We start from the raw sequence: 20,446 nt of genomic DNA on the forward strand, positions 1-20,446 counted from the left end.
CACGAGGTGAGGAAGTAACTGTACTATAGCTGTATTGGTTTCAATAATTATTGTTATTGTAATATCTTATAAATTGGCTCAAATATATATGTTCTAAAAATGTACGGAATTGTTTACTCATTATTCTAGTTTTATTTTAATAACTTGTTAGGCGATCGAGAATAAATAATTATAAAGAGGAAACATAATTGTGATCTATGTATGTGGTATGGCTGACCCCATTAAAGGAAATTACATTGAAGTTTTCTCACCGTGTTTCCAGATGTCACCTCCAAGCAGTGTACAATACCTTTCACTTCGGAAAACAAAACCTGCAAGTCATTCTGCAGGAATGTCGGTTTGGCAAAAACTGGGCTGGAGAGCTGTTTTTTCCACTCGATGGACAATTCATTTTTTATCACTCTGGCGCAGATAATTGTGCCATTCAAGGTTGCTGCAAATACACTATCCGCCGATACGGCCAAGTCAGCGCTAATTCCCTGGCCTCCAACCACAAGTCTTGACAAAATATCGCCTGTCTGCAAAAATGTTATAAAAACAAATTGGAAAAGTAAATTACTAAAAAAAAGTCAATGGGTATTCTTCCCGAACCAATTTAAATAAATAATAATCTATTATTTGCTGAAGCATATCTTAGGACTGTAAATACCTGCTTGTTTTATTCTAAAATATGAACTTGGGAAGACTTTGTTGATGGCAGAATCTCAATCTGCATTTAATCCAACATTGAGTAAATAAAAAGCAGAAAATCTGTGTATTCAAGCAGCAATCATTATTGAATGGTAAGCTTTGGTGTCACAAACTCGGCACAGATTTAATCTGAGTGATTCATGTTTAATTTAAAAAAAAAAAAAAAAAAATATATATATACAGGGTGTATCGGCACGTACCCGACAAACTTTAACCAGCTATTCCTTAGCATATTTGGAGTAAAAAATCTTATGTGCACTTTGCTGTCCGGTAACGTTTTTTTTTAATAAAAATTTTATTATTCATATTTTCACCACATGTCACCACTGTTTTATCCTTTGACAATGTTTGAAAACCCATCTGGCAAATATTTTATTCGAATTCCGTTGAATAATGCACGTGTGTACCTATATTGGCGCACGTTTACAGTCACAACGAAATAGCACGGCACCATTCGTCTCATTTTTAACTATTATTATTTAGTGTGTGCGAAAGAGCGAAGACACTTTTTGACATACTTGCTTATAACAGCTGTTTAACAAGAAACGCAATGCCAATGACAGTGATGTAGTGTGGAAATTTTAAATTTTTTTGTTTTTAATTGAAAAAAAAATGCTACCGGACAGCAAAGTGCCCATAACATTTTTTACTCCAAATGTGCTAAGGAATAGCTGGTTAAAGTTTGTCGGGTTAGTGCCGATACACCCTGTATATATATCAATAGGAACACCATTGGAAGAAACCTTCATTAAGATTATAAACGATGATAATAAAAATGTAAACCTTGGCTTAGGAAATATACAGATAGGTTAGTTATATGAATGCTAAAATCCAATGCCTTAGCTCAAAAATTATGTGAAACCAACTGCTACCAACCATCTGGAGCCAGTGGGACTATGGCATTTCCAATTTGGGTGTATTGTGAGACTGAAAGTAGTAGGGAGGGGAAGAGGAAGGTTGGGAAGTACCTGGCTATTCAGATCTGGTCGCTAAACACGGACAAAGCCATTTCAATTCTGAATGGTGGTCTTTCACCAGGGCTATACTGAAAGTATCTACCAGTCTGGAACGTCATAAATAAACTATATATATATAATTTTTAATGAGTAAATTGTTAAATAACACAAATCAATCAAATAAAATTTACTTTCGCATGCCGGGATTTGAACCCGTGACCTCGTGCTTGCTAGTCGAGAGCTTTACCCCTGGTCAAATAGGTCAATGAAACAATTTCCACAACATCATAAGCTATGTAGGTTTTAAATGTAAAAATAATGTTTTTGAAACTGCTAGTACAAAATATTTTATGTGCATTTTATGAACACATTTCTGGTGGGTATTTTTTTACACTGGCGCCACGCTGTCTCTGGGAGAAAATAAGGGTCCAGTGTGAATCTCTATAATTTTTTTAAAATCTCTATATTTATAATAAAAATTTCTAGGTAGTAACTCAGCTGTCACCAAGCTATAAAAGCACTAGAAAAAGTGGAATATTATTTGAAATGCAACTCAATTAACAATGTAATATGTTTATTACGGTCCGCTTATTGGTATTTGCCCATACCTGCTTTCTTTAAATACGCCCCACATCCCTTGCACATAGGAGTTGAATGGGTGCGGAACAGAGATAAAGATTTGAATCTGGTTTCACGGTTATAAAAACCCACATTCCAGGAATTGAATTATTAAAATAACAAAACATGTTATCTAAATAATATATTATCCTTTTGTTGAAATACCGATGTAAACGAAAGTAAATATAAAAAGACTTGCATTACGATTCGATAATTATGTTCATATAGTTGGAACCTTTACAAAGAGATTGGTTTATAATATTCATATAAAAACATTGAATAATTCCATCTTTTCTGCCATTGAAATGAGGCCGGCGCAAAAGGTAGAACTACCCTTCCCGCCGTTAAGCATCAATCGACTGAACGGATAGAACTACCTTTCCCACCTGAAGTGTGTTAAATAATGAAATTCATTTACTTTTCCACAAATACTCCAGATTACACTCTCATAAGTAGCAGTGTAAATTATAGATCCCTGATAACATGGTTTGCTCTTGATCATGCTGTTAAGAGGTGATTTCCATTTAACAGTAAAATCTTCTAGTGACAAGCACCACAGGGTTCCATCGTAGCACCCAATGACAGCGTGGGAATGTGAAGTAGCATCTTCAAAACATAAAATGGGCGCTTCCACTCTTGAGGAAACATCCAACATGTGTATTAGTTCTCCCGAACAGACATCCACTGCTGCCACTTTTCCCGAGTGGCTACCCACCAAAACTAGGGGACGCATACTGAAATGAAAAAAGAAACCTTCTGTAACAATAAATGGATATGTACTTAACTAGATACTAGTAGTTCTGTGAACAGTAGATTTCATTATATAGTGATTACTCCGACTTCACACTCGCAACTCTGGCAGAGTAAAGATATACTATCAAACATGACTACCATCTTGACAGGATTGACCGGATACGGAACACACAAACAAATTTACAGACAGATGAAATGGAAAGTGATCGAGTCAAAACAGGAAATCGCTATGCTCAGTAAATTCATTGATGCGACAAGCTGTGTCGTGCATCCTATTTACTCATAGAATAAAAAAGAAAACTAGAAGAGCCTTCTGTATAAATTTGAATAGAAACAAATGTGCCACTGACTTAGTACTTTCTGGTTTTAGACCATTTTGCATGTGGTCTTGGATACTTGCCTGAAATTGTATATTGCCATCTCATTTGTATTTCGTTATCATGGTGAAACGCAATTTGGATGGAAATATAGGCCAAAATGTGGCTTATATTTGGATCACGAAACACATTCACAAGGCACTTCTATTGTTATTCTTTATTCTATGTCTTTACAGCTCTGTGATAAGAAAATAACATAGCAGAAGTCGGGGACACCCGAGGAAGACGTGGTACGACCAAGTGAATCAGGTACTTGAGTCGGGCCATGTCAAGAGTCAGAATAATAGAAGAGTATGCATGAGACGATGTATGAATGTGAATGAGGTAAGGAGTATGTGCCAAGACCGAGTTGTTTGGCGGTCCGTCCTTTCTGCCTACCTCTGCAGAGAGAAATGGCGCGATGGTTAGTTAGTATCAAGATGAAGATACGATCACCTAATCTGTATGATAAATGAGTGAGTATTCAGTTATTGTTACTCTTCATAGAAAAGCCGCAGATGAAGAGAATGTCAGAAGACCAAATTCCGAATAAAATACAAGCAGCAATTCCAGAGGGAATTTGTATTGTTGGCCACCTCAGATACAGTTGGCGATAGCTACTTCAGCAGCTGTACCTGCAGGACAGGGATGACTGGAGGCACCATGATGGGCCCTGATATATGTTATAATACAATGAGGAAATTACAAAAAAATGATAATACAATGAGGGAAGAATGGTTTGTAAAGATATTTATAATTTTTGCTAGTTGGAGAGGAAATTGCCGTGAACTTTAACTAGAGTAATATCTCTGATTATTCTTTCATTGGGAATTCTCAATAATGGAGATACAATTGGGAACTTAAGAAAGAATATGTATTAGGGCCGAAACACACTGGTATCTTGCGTATACGCAATGCAACATACGCTGAAGGCCCCGTAGTAAGCGTTCAAAGATGGATTGAAAGGGAGATATCTAAATACGAATGTTAGAGGGAGTGCGCTAATAATAAAAAACGATAACAATAAATCGAAAATGGTGAAAATATTTAATAAAACATAACTCGTTTGAAATAGAGCAAAAGTCTCTCGAAAAATGCTTTAGTTAAATTTAAAGATGCACTGTGAATTTTTTCATGCCTATAACATATTAAGTAAAAGAACAAAACGTGTTTTTAATAATTTTCAGAGCTTACTTTACGATTTTTTTCTATCGAGGGAATTTCATGTAATTAAAGTTTCGGAATAACAAATTGTTAGATATTATCTTAAAAAATAACATTATATTTTTTTAGAACTTAAAAACTTACAGGGTTAACGAGAAACTTGTTGTAAATCAGTAGAAATTGGGTATGCGGGGGCTTAAGTATGGCTGTAGCCGCTGAAAATATGCCGAATATATATTAAGTCATTTAAAAAGGCCAGCTAGTGTGCATGAGACTTCTAGGTCTTATTACACTCGGCATAATGGCGTATAATACGAATGGAGAGGCCGTGCAGGAGAATTTGTATGTAGCGCGATGTATACGCGTGACGCGACCTAAAATGAGCTGCGCAAGATACGCTCAATGTGTCTTGGCCCTTGAAGTTAGATGGTTAGAAGTTTTCTCATCCGACATATCTTTTCGATTAACAAAATATTTCTTACTCATTTTTGAAGAAAAGAACAGGATTAGCGTCGATGCATTTCCCCAAATTAATTTTCCATTGCATTTTTATTTCAGCAACATTGTTGTCATTTATCTTAGAAATACAAGATCTTTTAGAAAATCCTTCATCCAGCGTTGAGTGTCTTTTTCTTTCATCTCCTGATATCAATTTGCCATCAGATTCATTATTTAAAAAACATTTATCAGGAAAATCCATTGCATTAAGTTTTAGAAAGTTCTTGGAATTCACAATTTCTGTTTTAATTGCTCGCATGACAGTTTGTAACGAGTTTTTGCTCATCAAATATGAATAGATATTGGTATAATTTATATTTTTTATATTCTCTAGTTTGTTTATGAACTGTAATGACATTATGGAGTTACCACCGAGCTCAGAAAAAGATTTCTCTTCAATATTTTCTATAAAATTCTGGTTAGCGGATGGTAACATTTCACGTAAGGTATTTAAAAACAGATTATCTAATTGAATTTGTTTAGACTTAATAAGGCTTTCGTAAATTCCATAGGCCTGTGATGTGCAAACCTTTCCATGACTGCTCAGCGGAATTTCATTGATTCTATGAATATGATCAGGCAAGGAATGATGTTTAAGCTTAGTTTTCAAATAATTCCACAAGCTTTCATTCAAATCAGTCAAAGATGAGAACAATAAAAGTAGAGAATTATACTTTGGCAACCAAACGCAGGCACAATGATCTACTTCAAATAAATTAGAAGCAACGGTTTCAATTTCCAATAAGTTTACTTTATGTCCATATCTCTTGATAACTCTATCGCTCCGACCCCGGAAAAATATTTCACCATTTGAATTTATTTCTCCAAGATCTCCCGTGCTACGCCAAAGGATGTTATCATTATTCAATGACGGAGTTAAATTCTGTATCTCAGAACCAACTAAGCATATCCTCGTACTGCTTCCTGTGAACAGATAATGTTAGTAATGGTTTATTTAGTCATGTTATCTCCATAAAACGGTTATGCACCAATATATTACAGAACAGATTAAAAATTGAGGTACATGTAAATATAAAGATATCATGGGGCAGTATTACTATTTTGTTACAAGTGTCAAAAGATAGTTGCTGAACTGTCTGTGACGTTGAAAATGTCGATGGTCAATGCAGAATCGTTACGTAGTTGAGTCACTCTGTTGGCTGGCGCATTCTGAACATAGAGAAGTGCATGGGATCCCCCACGAGTATACTTGTTAGACAGACACAAGTTTACCTCTTTCAACATTGGTGTATAGGTAGTGTAATGTATTTTGTGTTTGATAATGATCCATACTCGGCTCTAAAATAAATTAAATGAGTCAAGCCACCCCATTCTACAATAAAGTATAAAAATGAACCAATACAGCGTATTACTTGAGCTAAGGCATTGGATTTTAGCATTCCTAGAACTTACCTATCTGTATATTTCCTAAGCCAAGGTTCACACTTTCATTATCATCGTTTATAATTCTAATGAAGGTTTCTGCCAATGGTGTTCCTATTGAAATATCTTCATTGGATTCAAGATTTGGGAAGTTTATTCTTTTAACTGACGCCCAACAAGATATTTCAGTAATTCCATAAAGATTGTAAATCTCAGTTTTGTTATTCGTGCATTTCATGTTGTTTAGTTTCTCATAGTCAATCATTGGTTCTCCCCCCAGTGCCAGTAACCGAAGTTTGGAGGTTTCATTGAGTATTATATTTTTAATATTGTCAACACCCGATTTAATGAACAGAGACGGAGTTGTTTGCCATATTGTGATGCTAATACCATCAAAGTTTTCTTGAGGAAACAGTATTTCTGTAGTGTTAACATTCTTGGGACATATAAATAATGCGGCACCGGATAAAACAGCTAAGTATAATTCCACAATAGACGGATCAAAAGTTAACGGGGTTGAAAAATAGATAATATCTTTCTCAGTAACATTAAAGACATCATTCAAGGATTTAATATTGATGTTTATGCAAGGATGAGTTACTGCAACATCCTTAGCTATCGAAGTAGATCCAGATGTTTTCATATAGTAAGCTATATTTTTTAGTGTGCTTTTGTTTCCATTTGAACAACACGGTTGCTTGGATGTCCACAAATAAAGCTCAGTCTTGATTTGTTCGCACGAAATATGTGACAGGTTGGTACTTTTAAAACCATTATAGGTAATGTTATCACTGGTAGCAAATATTGTGTAAAGTTTCAGGTCCTCAATTAATTGCTTGTTTGAATTTTCTTGCTCAGGATCCAAAAATACAAAAGCTGAATCACATCTATGTATCCTAAAATATAAAAAGGGGATGTGTCATAAGGTAAAACTGAAATACTTGTTTCAAAATATTTTTAATATGATAGCATCTAAAACAAGGTAAATACAATAATCTTACGCAGCTATAATCGAGGGTAACACGATATTATGTTTCATTATAATTCCTATATTATCTCCGTTAGAAATAAATTCTCTTAGCGAGTTGAATAAGAGATCAGATATTTCTTGCAATTTTCCATAGGTTATTTTCCGACATAACTTTGTATCTTGTTCGTAAACAATCATTGCTGTGTTTTTTGTTTTAGAAGTAGCTGTGTGCTCAAATATTTTCCAATACGTCAAATTCTCCATACTACGTGTACAATAAGGTGTAGCACGAAGGTATATCGAATAAAATAAAAAATATATTATATTATTATGTTCAAATAAGTGCAATTCGAATGACAGATGACAGTTGGCACTGACGTTTGTTACTTCTGTTGGCTAATTGTAACTGTGCTACCAACTGATCCATAAAAAAATAACATATTTGAGCAAAGATAGTTCTTACCCAGTTACTAAGAAAATATTCTGCTTGTTATTGCGTTTATTATGGGCCGGTATATCAATTGCTTTAGAGGCATATTAAGCCCGTCTAGGTGCTCTCCCGTAGAAGTCTTGGGAAGATTAGCCTATTTATACTATTACCAAGTAAGTATAGTAAATAATATAGAGGCAAAAAAAGAATAGTGCTTGTAGACTACATTCCTGAAAAACACAACAAATATTAATCCAACAACCCTCCCACGTGAATGCTATAGCTACGCCCTTGACCATTGTAAAAAATACCTATGTTCCGGGCCATCAGGTCTATAATATTCGTTATTTTTTGCTGTATTATGGGCCGGTACGTCAGTTTCTCTTTTGAGAAATTGAGATATTTGCGTCCGTCAAGTTGCTCTGTGGTAGAAGCCCTGGCAAGGTAAGCCCGGTGATACCATTACTAAATATAATATTAAGAAATTTTAATGTAACAGACCATGGTATAAGTTTGTTATCAATACAATAGTTGATTAATATTTTTTCTTTTGTATCTTAAATTGGGTATACTTTTTGCGAACAGACGAAGAATTTATAACTACTATAATTTTTTAAAATGCATTCTGAAATCCAAAGTGAAATGCAGAAGAGTGATAATCATGTAAAGTTGGCTAGTGCGGCATAGTAAAAAAAAGTTTTGAAATAAATCATGTAAGGCCCGGTATATCAATAATTTTTAGTAGTTGAATCACCAGGCTTAACTTGCCAGGGCTCTTGTCTTCATATAATTGTTGACTGTTATCGAGGTCGATTCACTGATATACCGAACAATAATTTTGTAACACAATTTCTGAATTCATGAATAGGCCGTTTGGTCTAAAAAATTATTGGGTATTATTTTCGTAGTGCCGGTTGGCTGCCTGGCGCACAACGGCGGCTGGCAGGAATTTTCTATCCCGTTAGGGACAGATTCATATTTTTATGGCACTACCCGTGAAAGATTATCGGCTGAAAGATTATTGGCTGATGTGAACCATTGATATCCATCGGATACAATGTAAAATTGTCATAAAATCTGCGAAAGTCATGCGAAATTTGAGCTTCGCTAATTTGTTCACTTTGTACGTCTCATTTTGTATTGCAACTCATCGTCAATTTTGTTTAAAACCAATAAATATGTTTATGAAGGTGTTTTGGAATGGGGTAAATTTATGATAGTGATGCACACATTTTTCGGCAGAGGGACCACTTTACCTATTTTTCAAACAGGTCGCTACCTACAATTGGATTTTTATTTGTTTTCTTTGATGGGGAGGTGGTTGACAGCAAAATCCAAGAGTTAAGGTTACTGTTGATTTTTTTAAAATTTCATGTTATGCAACCCGGTTCTTCAAATTTGGTTCCATTTAGGAAATGCAGCGTAAATTAACCAAAACTTCATAAAAAAATGTTCTCAGCCTGGGTTTTCAAGAATTACCCCAAACATTTTGATTTTTCTCTATAGCCAAGTAAGCCGTATGAAATTGACATGCGGGCCGCAAGAATGAGGCGCGGGTTGTGCATCACTGATTTGTGACCAGTCAAATTTTACAGCCGAAAACCAAAACAAACCAGACAAGTGCGATTTTACTAGCGGTAGGTACAGTACGCATAAGGTAGTGATAATAAGATATACAATTTAGTGATATTTTTCTTGGAAGCCTTGAACCAGGTGATGATAGAGAAGCATGGAAGCGAACAAAACAATCATTGATATTTTTCTTTTTTATATGTAATACCAACTCATAGAAATATACATTAATGTACCTACCTATTCGTATTTTGAAAATTTAATGTACTGATAGTAAAGGCAGGTAGGTAGGTACGTACGACTTTTAAAAAACCATTATAAAAATAAGGAGCAAATTTAATCGGTACCCTCGTGCTCGTTATAACCAAGTTTGACTGTACTTTGGAATTGATTGCACCGTGTCAAAAATTAAACGATGACTCTATGATCATTAATGGTGATGGATGCCAAACAGACACGCGCAGTGCGCACATTTTCCTTTTACTGTCAACTCCGCATCTCTAAAGTTTGACATGGTTAACTTGCTGGCGGCCGAAGAACTATTTTTATCATAAAATCTATTTTAGCGACTCCCCCGACTTCAAAGTTAATTGTGTCAAGCCTTACCCATAGATGTGAAGTACATAGTACGTAGATGGCAAATGTTCCCTGTAAAAATATCTAAATTTTTGAAATTCACTCCCCAGAATTTTCCCATCACAACTGATCTCCACTAATATAATTTCTCTTGTCTGAGGGTTAGAACATTTTTTGCAATAATAATAATTCTTTTTTCCGGGATATGGGGAGGTTAGTGCAATCCCACACGTCCATACTGTTTTAAATATTGATAGGAAATTAAAAATGAATTAAAACATAAAAATGAATTTCGCAATGTAAATTAATTTCGAATAAACTTAAGGCCCTGTTAAACGGCCTTAATTAGCTATTATTGCCTACTACCGAATAATAGATAATTATATAGTGATGAAGATGATCATGGTGAATTACTTTATGGTTTGTTTGAGGTCTTGTTATCTTTGGATGTCGAGAAAAACACCGATGATGTAGTTTGATTTTGGACCATCATCCTAAAAGCGGCCAAGATCAGTGGCAGATCGAACGGTCGAATTTCTTAATATCCGTAGGTACATGAAATAATTAGGAAAATTGTGAGCTTTTTGTGCTGATTTGTATTCATCATAATTATTGGCTACCTTTCCTTCCTCCCTATCTGCTTCCTAACCCTGTCAATGCTGACTGCCGCCCCCCTCGACTGGACTTTAGATTTACATATGAAATAAATTGAATGACAATATCCTTAAATCATTTATTAAAACCCAAAAAGTTTATGATAGTTATTCTGAAAGTACCTGTAAGAATTACCACTGACGAAACATTAAACAATCTTAACATTATGTCAATTAAACAACTCTACTCTAAAACAATACTCCTTTACATTCATAAATACAAAACACAAGAAATAACAACTAACACACATGTTAGAAACACTAGATCTCACGGGGCCTTCGGGGAACCAAGGAGGAGTCGAGGGGAGAGATTATACACTCTTCCCCTGGTGTAACTTTTAGGGAGCCAAGTGGAGAGGAGAGATGAGGCCACCACAGTGAACTCTTCCCTTGTGGGGCCTTCAGGGAACCAAAGGGGATTGAAGAGGAGAGATGAGACCTGGGAAGACACCCTGTGGAACCAGAAGACATATTCAATAACAACCCTGGTGAACTGTATAAAAGGGACTGGGTGACTGTTAAAGGAATGAGATAAAATGGGAGATATCACATGTGATCATGGTAACTATATGTAAACCGTCTCCGCTCTATAAATAAAATAATTTTAAATAAGTAATATTTTCCCAAAGTTGATAGTTTTTGAGTTATAATAAAGAAAACCGGGAAAAAAACTTTTTTGATGATTTTCGGCTATGACTTAAATGCCAACCATTTTTTTTGCTGGCAAAACTCGGATTAATAAGCAGCCCTCCAAAAAACATTCAAGTGGAAAAAAAATCTGAATTTGAACTACACCAGAATTGGTTTTAAAAAAACTGACTGGAATATTTGTTCAAGTTGACTTACATATTATATCGATCCGATACGCAAGCTGGCCGAAAAGCAGTCTCGATCTTGTCTGCTTTTCCCCGGTAAGTAAAACTATCAGACTAAATTAAAAGTACCCTAAATTGGGGGTGAGTTTGATCAATTTTCAACTTTGAAACTAAATAACTTTTATATAAAAAAACACTTGGGTTGGATTTTTTTTGTCCGAGTAAATTATTGAAATATTTACTTTTTAAATGTAGTAATGGAGTGAAAAAACAAATACAATGAAACAATTAACCTTTTGGAATGAAACGACTTACCATGATTTACCGTGATTTTATAAGCTTATTTCAACTGAATTACATATATTTGAAGCGTATTACGACGATGCCACAATCCCCAACAATTTCGTAAAAAATGCTAGATCGTTTATTATAAGTTTCGGAATATATTGATATACTTGAACAACATGAATGCAACATTAATACAACATGGATGACACGAAACTATTATAATCGTTTAGGAATATATAAAGTGAATCTACTTCTTTTTTCCACCACTGAAAATATTTTTAAAATGGCTTCATAAAACCGACAATATGTTTGAATGTAACTCAAAACCAACTAACTTGAGACTTATTTAAAATTGTAGCCTTTAAAATTATGTGATATGTTAATACAATAAGTAGTGCTCATTTTAGAGTGACTTGAGCGATATGATGTATCCCATTTGGTATAGCTAAACATTTTCTTTCCTTTATCTATTTTTGCATTTAATTTTTTTTTACAAAAAAAATATGTATATATGGAACTTGTGGGATTGCACTAACCTCCCCACATCTTGGAATAAAAATTATTATTACTATTATATTATTATTGTACTCACGTTACCCGAAAAAATCAATAAAGGAGGCGAGTAATTTCTGAGCGGTAACGAGAATTATTATTGCAGATTTTCGCAATGATTGTCTCTCCCCGATTCTGTAGCCGCCCCATATTACGGAAATAATGTAATTCCTGCAAGGAGAATTAGGTACAAGTCGGTGGCGTGCATTGCTCTATGACTAAGGCTAGGTTGTAGTCTTTTCGATTATAATTGCATAAAACAGAATACTTTTGTAACCTTTAAAAATGTGTGATATGTTAATAAAATATGTAGTGCTCATTTTAGAGTGACTTGAGCGATGTATGATGTATCCCATTTGGTTTAGCTAAAAATACCATCAATAAAAAGATAGTATTTTTATTTATGCATTTGGGGTAGGTTGAAAATAGAATGAAGAAATTTTTGAGCATAAAATTTTAATTAGATTGTGACATAAAAAACTGTCCAAATTTAGAGAATTTAGGAATTTTTTAACATTTTTTTTTTGGAACATAAAAACTTCTTAAAAATAACGAGAACGTTAACGAGAAACGTTAACGAGAAACGTTAACGAGAAACGTTAACGAGAAACGTTAACGAGAAACTTGTTATAAATCGGTAGAAATTAGGTATGTGGGGCTTAAGGTGTCTTACTGCTTTTCAGCCTACGTAAAATGTACGCCACTGACTACAAGAAGTCTTACCTGACGGTGTAAGAAATAATAGGAATCATACAATTATCTAACATCGCGAAAAACGAAATAAATTTTAAAATTCTTTTTTATTGTATCTAATAATAAATATATTGGTAGTGAGAATAAATAAATGAACCTAATATTAGCCGTGGGGAGTAGGGGGAGTAGGGGGGAGTGGGGGGGGGGGGGAGTAGGCGGGAGCTGAACATCCCTGATTGTACTACGTGTTTATTATATCTGTAGGTTGTTCTACACTTCCACAGAGATAGCAACAAGCAACATGCAAACTGTCAGCAAAATCAGTCCCGATGAATCATAGCCGCTTTGAGCATGGCGTGTTCATTACAATTAAAATTAAACAGGGGTAGTTTTGCAAAATGGAGATGGCCAGAAAAATAAAAATATATAAAAAATCATAATTTTAAAAAAAATTTAAATATTTAACTTATAACCGACCTTCCCGTACACAAAGTTATCTTATAATATGTAAGTGAGAATTAAAAGAAAAAAATTAATTCAAAAATAAAAAAGCCACTTTAAAACATTTTTTATAACAAAAACGTTAGAGTTAAATAATATGACCCAGTGCGGTTATATTAACAATAAACTTTATTATAAAGTTTTATAAAAATAATATAAAAATCGCGGTACATAAATGACAAATCGTGTTATTTTTATAGCGCGACTTTATTATTAATAGTACTAGTATAGTTTTCAAATTTGTTTATGGCTTTTCCGTATTCTCAATAGAAAAATCTATTAAATAAATAAAAATAAAATACATAAGAAAGAAGAATTTTATTAATTTTTTAAAATCCCACTTTTCATTTCCAGATATTTCATAAGGTTTGGTTCATTGGTTGGGGTGGTGCTGCTAAAACTAATATGGTCCCTCTATATAACCCTCTTGTCAAAGTGCAAAAAGCCTTAATTAAAGTTATCACAAAAAAACCTTACAGATTCTCGACAATACAGTTATTTAAGGACTTCACCGTACTGAACATACAGCAACTATACATAAAAATTATAACTGTATATTACCAAAAAGACAAACTTAACCATCATACTATACAACACAATTACGAAACAAGAAACAGACATCAACACATGACCCCGAAGATAAATACCACCTATGGACAAAGACATTTTCATAATCTGGCCCCAATAATTTTAAATTTAATGGAAAAAGAAATTAAAGACCTGGCAACAAATGTAAATATAAGACACAAAATCCACATATGGATAGTCAACAAAGGCATTGTATACTGCGGACAGATAACACAAATACAATACCATAAATTATAGCACACTCCACGCCTGAATTTTTCTATTTTGTTCTCATTCATTTATTTGTATTTTCAATATTTCTTATGTTTTTTTTTTTAAATTTTATCTTTCTAATTATTTATCTTTCTTATTTATCTTTTCTATATACATATATTTTATTTATATCTTTGATTCTATGTAAATTCGCATTATCTAAAATTAGATCAAACTCCAGCCACCTCGGAACAGGCTCAGCCTAGTGAGGTGGATTTTACTAAAAAATGTATGTTAATTTATAGGTTAATAAATAATAATAAAAAATATATATATTTATAAATCCATGTTTGCTAGTTTTATTCTGCATAGCGTCGCATAAACTTAGGTAGGTAGGCAGACACCTAGATTTATATGGGAAGAGAAAGATTAATAAAGGACGGTGTTAAAGTTTGCTTCTGCTGTCGTAGCTTAAATGTCAAATTGCACTTAAAAGTTCAATGTTTTTTAAAATAGGTTCCTTAGTTGTTTCAGGGAATGCAGTCATAATTTCTTAACTTAGTACAATATTTTTTCTGACTTACCTCCCTCATATCTACATATATATTATTAGAGGGGACTATTTAAGGGATCTAAGTCAAATTATCTAAAAATTAGATAAGTTCATATTTAGCATCAATAAATCTGCTAAAAACGGAGAGCTTTGTAAAAAAAATCCATGCATTAATTATTGTGTCACTAAAACGGCCCCGTACAAATCCATGCATTAATTATTGTTTCACTAGAACGGCTCTGTACAGATCCATGCATTCATCGTTGTTTCACTAGAACGGCTCTGTACAAATCCATGCATTCATTATTGTTTCGCTATAACGGCTCTGTACTAATCATTCAAATATTATTTATTTTATTTTATGTGAATACCGCGAAAGAGTTACCGACTGCTCCCAACCCTCTGATCGTCCGTCTCTCAGTCCGAGTGTGACATGCCGCAAGTATACTATAAATAATAAATAATAATCTTGCTACACGTTCCAGAGTGGAACATACTACCTTAAGCCTCACGGCATCCCCAATTGGGGTATGTTGTGAGGCTGAAGGTGGTGGGGAGGGGAAGGAGATGGGGAAGAAGAAGGTGATGGAGTACCTGGGTATTCAGATCTGGTCACCAAACATGGCAAAAGCCATTTCAAGTAACGTTTCAATTCTGACTGGTGGTCTTACATCAGCGCGATACTTAGAGTATCTTCCACTCTGGAAGGTGCTGCAAGTATACTTACGATTTGAACCCTCAATCTTCGGATTGTTAGCCGATAGCCTCACCCCTCGACCGCGGAGGCCGTCAATTTATTTAACTCAAATTATTTCGGAGGTAAAAAACGAAAAAGTGAATTCTCTTTAAAAATACAAAATTCAACAAGACATATCTACTTACTCTCGATTTATAAAAGTCACACGTGAAAGAGAAAATAGGAATTGTTTGTATGTGCATTGTCCCCTTAAACATCAGATACCACTCGGCAGGTGTAAAGCGTGGCGGTATTGTCTTGCAATAAAAAATAAGATATCAAACTTCAAACGCCAGAATCGTATTATATTTATGGAAACGTCTGGATTGTGATATCGTAAGTGAAATTAAAAAATGCAGGCGTATTAATAAAAGCACCTATCAGGAAACGAGCGGTCCGTGTTTATGTTTGGAGAATTAAAAAATACAAATCACATTTCAAACGCAATTAATCTAAAGAGAAGACACAGTCATTAAAATAATAAAACATTCAAAGCAATGCGGTGAAAATAACAATGGTATTACTTCAATGGATCAAATTACTACCTGCATCGTACTGTTTAATTATGTTTATCTAATCAGACTCCCGACCTATATATTTAGTCCATGTTTTATATTGTTTATTGTAAAGATTGTAAGTCTGAAATTGAATGAAAATGCTAGGAATATTTTAATTTATATATTATTTTAGTTTATTGGTGAAACAAACAGTTTTATAATTTTATATAAATAATTAAATTTTAAATGTTGCATTAACCAGTGATGTTTCCACATAAAATTCATGTCACATACAGAAAAAAAAATTACCAGAAAAACATCAAAACACCATATTGAAAATAACTGAGATATCTTAGGTATCTTCCACACAGCAGGGGGAGAGGGCACGTAATTAACAATTCGATATAATTTTTTCTAATATGCATTTAACTGAACTAAGGATAAATGAAAAATATCAGCGTCTGAAAATATATTATTGTATTTTGTGCACGTCCTTCTGAAAAAAGAATTTTGGTTAAAAATATTGTTTGAATGATCTCTTTTTGGCCTTAAGCAAACTCAAATATTACTTCGAATGTACCTACAGTGCCCATCATAAATACACAACCTGGGAAATAGATATCCTGAAAAAAAGAATCAAACAGTGTTCATTTCCGAGCATAAAAAAACGTATTACGTATTTAAAAATAAAGAACAATTTTATTTTAATGTATTTCTTAAATATTTTGATTGTGGCAAATCTTATTAAGTAAAACCTCAAATTATAATAATATAATAATTAATATTAATATTACATTTATTTTTAATATTATTATAAATTAGCTGTACCCCGCCACGCGTTGCTGTGGCTCAGTCAGTAAAACAATAGTGCGTTTTGCTTTTACGTCCAACAGATAGCGCAGATAAAAAAAACATGTTTTCACCTGACACAGGTGACATCTATATAATATATAACAACACGCGCATTCAAAAGCAACGTTGTGTAAACATTTCAAAGCAATCGATGAAGTACTTTCGGATTTAAAATTTTTAACAAATGAACATTTTTATTTATGCAAAAGATGTATCCCAATTTTATCTGAGGCGTAAATATTTGAATTGAGAAAAATAGATGATATTATTTTTTCGTAGATTAAATAAAATAGCTGAGAAATAAAATAACGTTATCGCAGACAAGAGTAATAAAAAACCCTGAAATTTGTTACCGGTTTTGTTCACTGTTTTTCATAATCGACTCCCTGCTTTTCTGACTAATTTGAACATGAATCCCTGTCAAATAAAGTCATCAACCCTCTAATACCTACTACTAATCTAAATAGTATCTACTAACACAAAACTTAATTAATTTGTGAAACCTGTTTAGTTTTCCACATCATTAAAACTATGCTAATCAAATATCAAACCGACAAATGTAATGACACGGAAAACTGAAATATTACACGTTAATTAATTATGTCCTTTTTACTTTTAAGGCTACCTAATTAATGACCTTCGCGTCTCAAACACAACACCCCTCAATTCGGTTATTATTTAACGCTGTATTATTTTACATCGCAAGTTAAGGGTTGTGAGGTGGGTAGGGTACCCCAACTTTCCTTCGGGGTAAGTGGGAAGTTTAGAGTTCAGGCCTAAATAGAATCTACGGCCGCCAAGGGAGTATACAGCGTCGGATGTTTGGAGTTTATGAACGTTACGATACCCCGGACGATTCGCGCATATTCTCTGAAACCTTAAAACCCCTATTTTATGAATACTTAGATAAGTGTTGGGGGTTAAAAAGCAGATATAACATGGAAAAATACGATCGCGGAAAATATACTCCGAATTTCTACCGAAAAATAACATATTTCTCTCTAATACCAACACCTTAAGTTTTTAAGCTTGGTTTGCCGAGTTGAAAAGGTAATTACATCAAATTCGCTCGGCAGAAAAAATCGCAAAATATGCTCCGAAAATAAAATAAAAAACACAGCTAGTTTTTTTTTTTTTTTACTTATTATAGGCATGAAAAGATTCAGTATTTCTTTAAAGGCTGATTTGTCGAGAGAATTTCACTCTAATTTAAATAAGATATGCTTTATTAAATAGTTTTGCTTACGCCAATTAATTATAATCGTTTTCTAATAATAACATTCTAACATTCGAATTTACATACCTCCCTTTCAAACCTACTTCTTTTCGAACAATTATTACGGAACCTTAACTTTTAAAATTACTTTAAATTATTTTTAAAGTTCTGTTATTATATTTATTATTGGCCAGTTGTTTCAAAAAACTTAAACAAAAGCAAAAATTTACTTCGAAACTTTATGAATTATTCAAATTCTGTGAAACAATTCACCCCAAGTGAATAATAATGAAACACAGTTTTTTTTATTTGTATTAACACTTAGTTAGTAATTAAAAACAGTGTTAAATTATTTAATTTAATTAAAACTACTGATTATTAATAGTTTATTTGTACTAAACGCTGTCATATTGGATCTTGTAAAATATTTTTTTTCTTGAACATAAGATGAAAAAAGAAATAAAAAATAGGAAAACAGAGAGCCTTTTCAGGGGGTCAAAGGAACTTTGCCCGAGCAGCCTTGACAGTAATGATGGTATTTTTAAAGTGGCGTAGTCTGCGCCATAAGCTTCCATGCGGCGACCTAGAAGTGCTCAGAAGTACTTTGAAAATCTCATCCTTCCATGAAAATTTCCGTAGCACTGCAGTACCTCGGTAGGCGGAAGAATTATCAATAGATGTTAATGTAGGTTACCTTTAACATTTAATATAAATTCTGATGATCTACATTCAAATTCCATCCAAAGATGATTTGAATACTGACACAAAAAACAGAAATCGTTTAGATTGTTATTATTATTACAACAGTGGGTTACTTACTGCGCGGCATCACCATAATAAACAAATCGGCACATTTAGAATCTAGGTTTCCACCTATCTGATTACGTTACACGAAATGAAGCGCAAAACTAAAAATACTATAATCAGCATTTGTTCCTACCGTTTAATTCAGATCGACAATTTTTAATTAGATCACCCGTGCAAGAAATACTATAATAATAAATTGACACACGTTTCTCATCTATAAAAACAATTTCTAAATAATGGGAGAAGAGGGAAGGATATATGAAAAAATTAAAAGTAATGAATTTGGAAAATTTTGTGATTGCAAGCTTTTATAGTGTACTGATAAAGTGAGTGACATTGAAAGACTACATATAATATATTGGACTAATTATATAGGATGCTGTAATTCATCATGAAAAGAAATAGCAAAAGGTGAAAAAAATAGTACCTGCAAAGGACCTTTACTATTTTCATCTGATATCATAAGGATCTGTTTCTCACTGTTTTCTACCAAATATTTACATATCTTAACTAATTGTACATAATTTTCCTAATAATCTGAAATGCACAATTTTTTATTATATAAAATAATGACGTAAAAATATGATCTTGTTTTGTTTAAATTATTCCTATACTATTTATTGCACTCTAAACTTTTAAATCTAACTATCTAAGAAACTACTCTTTTTAAATTTTATTTAAGTTTTATTTCTTGCTAGAGCAATCCCGATGAGTTATAAAACTCATCGTGTAGGACAGCAGGAACTTACAATACATAGGTAGTACTTAATAGGAACAATTTTACATTGGTATTTTAATATCAAAATTATAAGTTTCACATACGAAAGAGTACAATTGTAGAAAAAGGGAAGTTAAGTAGAACAAATAAGAAAAAAACAAAAAGGTAACAGGGATATACACATAAGCACAAAGCCAAGGTAGGAATTTACAAAAAGGTACTTACCCACTAATACATTGGTAAAAATAGACCATGCCCAATTTCAAATACAGGGGATAGAAAAGGAGAGAGAAAGAAATAAGACAAAACACAAAACGAAAAGATTACGTATTTTCGTTTTTATATGTTTTTAAAGCATTAGATTCGATATGAAATCGAGAGTTGTACATTTAGGATGGGTTGTTTCGGAGAATTTGAACAATTCATCAATTTTCAACGTTCATTTTTGGGTTCTGTGAAAGTCCTATTCAAGTTCTGTTTTTTATATCATTATAGGCTAGTTGCTTGATAGAACTGAAATAAAACAGAACTTGAAAATATCTTTCACAGAACTTGAAAATGAACGTTGAAATTTGATGAATTGCTAAAATTCTCCGAAACAACCCGTCCTATGTGTTAGACCATCTTCTGAAACCGTATTGTTTTGACATGAGAATTTTGTTGTGTTGGATATTTCAATAGTCTTTCTTTATGACATATTCAAATTTTTAGAGATGGCTGGAATTATAGAGATTGGACGATAATTGTGGAATTTTTTTTTATGTAAAGGTAAAATTTTCTCAATTTTTAGTTTTTCTGGAAAGTTACCTTTTTGAGAGA

At 33.2% G+C, this 20,446-nt stretch overlaps 1 protein-coding gene across 1 annotated transcript; it reads right to left on the reverse strand.

Moving 5' to 3' along the window:
- Nucleotides 1–221: 221 nt before the first annotated feature.
- On the reverse strand, nucleotides 222–7,760 carry Aasdh (Aminoadipate-semialdehyde dehydrogenase). The gene is made up of 5 exons (XM_089632269.1): nucleotides 7,420–7,760; nucleotides 6,449–7,314; nucleotides 5,020–5,959; nucleotides 2,683–2,998; nucleotides 222–518 (listed from the first exon to the last, which is right to left on the reverse strand). The coding sequence occupies exons 1-5, from the start codon at nucleotides 7,650–7,652 to the stop codon at nucleotides 222–224; spliced, it is 2,652 nt and encodes an 883-aa protein (XP_089488395.1). The 5' UTR covers nucleotides 7,653–7,760.
- Nucleotides 7,761–20,446: the final 12,686 nt, after the last annotated feature.

This window comes from Hesperophylax consimilis, chromosome 5, assembly GCF_061612785.1.
Source record: "Hesperophylax consimilis isolate HC1 chromosome 5, BYU_Hcon_1.0, whole genome shotgun sequence".
Taxonomy (NCBI): Eukaryota; Metazoa; Arthropoda; class Insecta; order Trichoptera; family Limnephilidae; genus Hesperophylax; species Hesperophylax consimilis.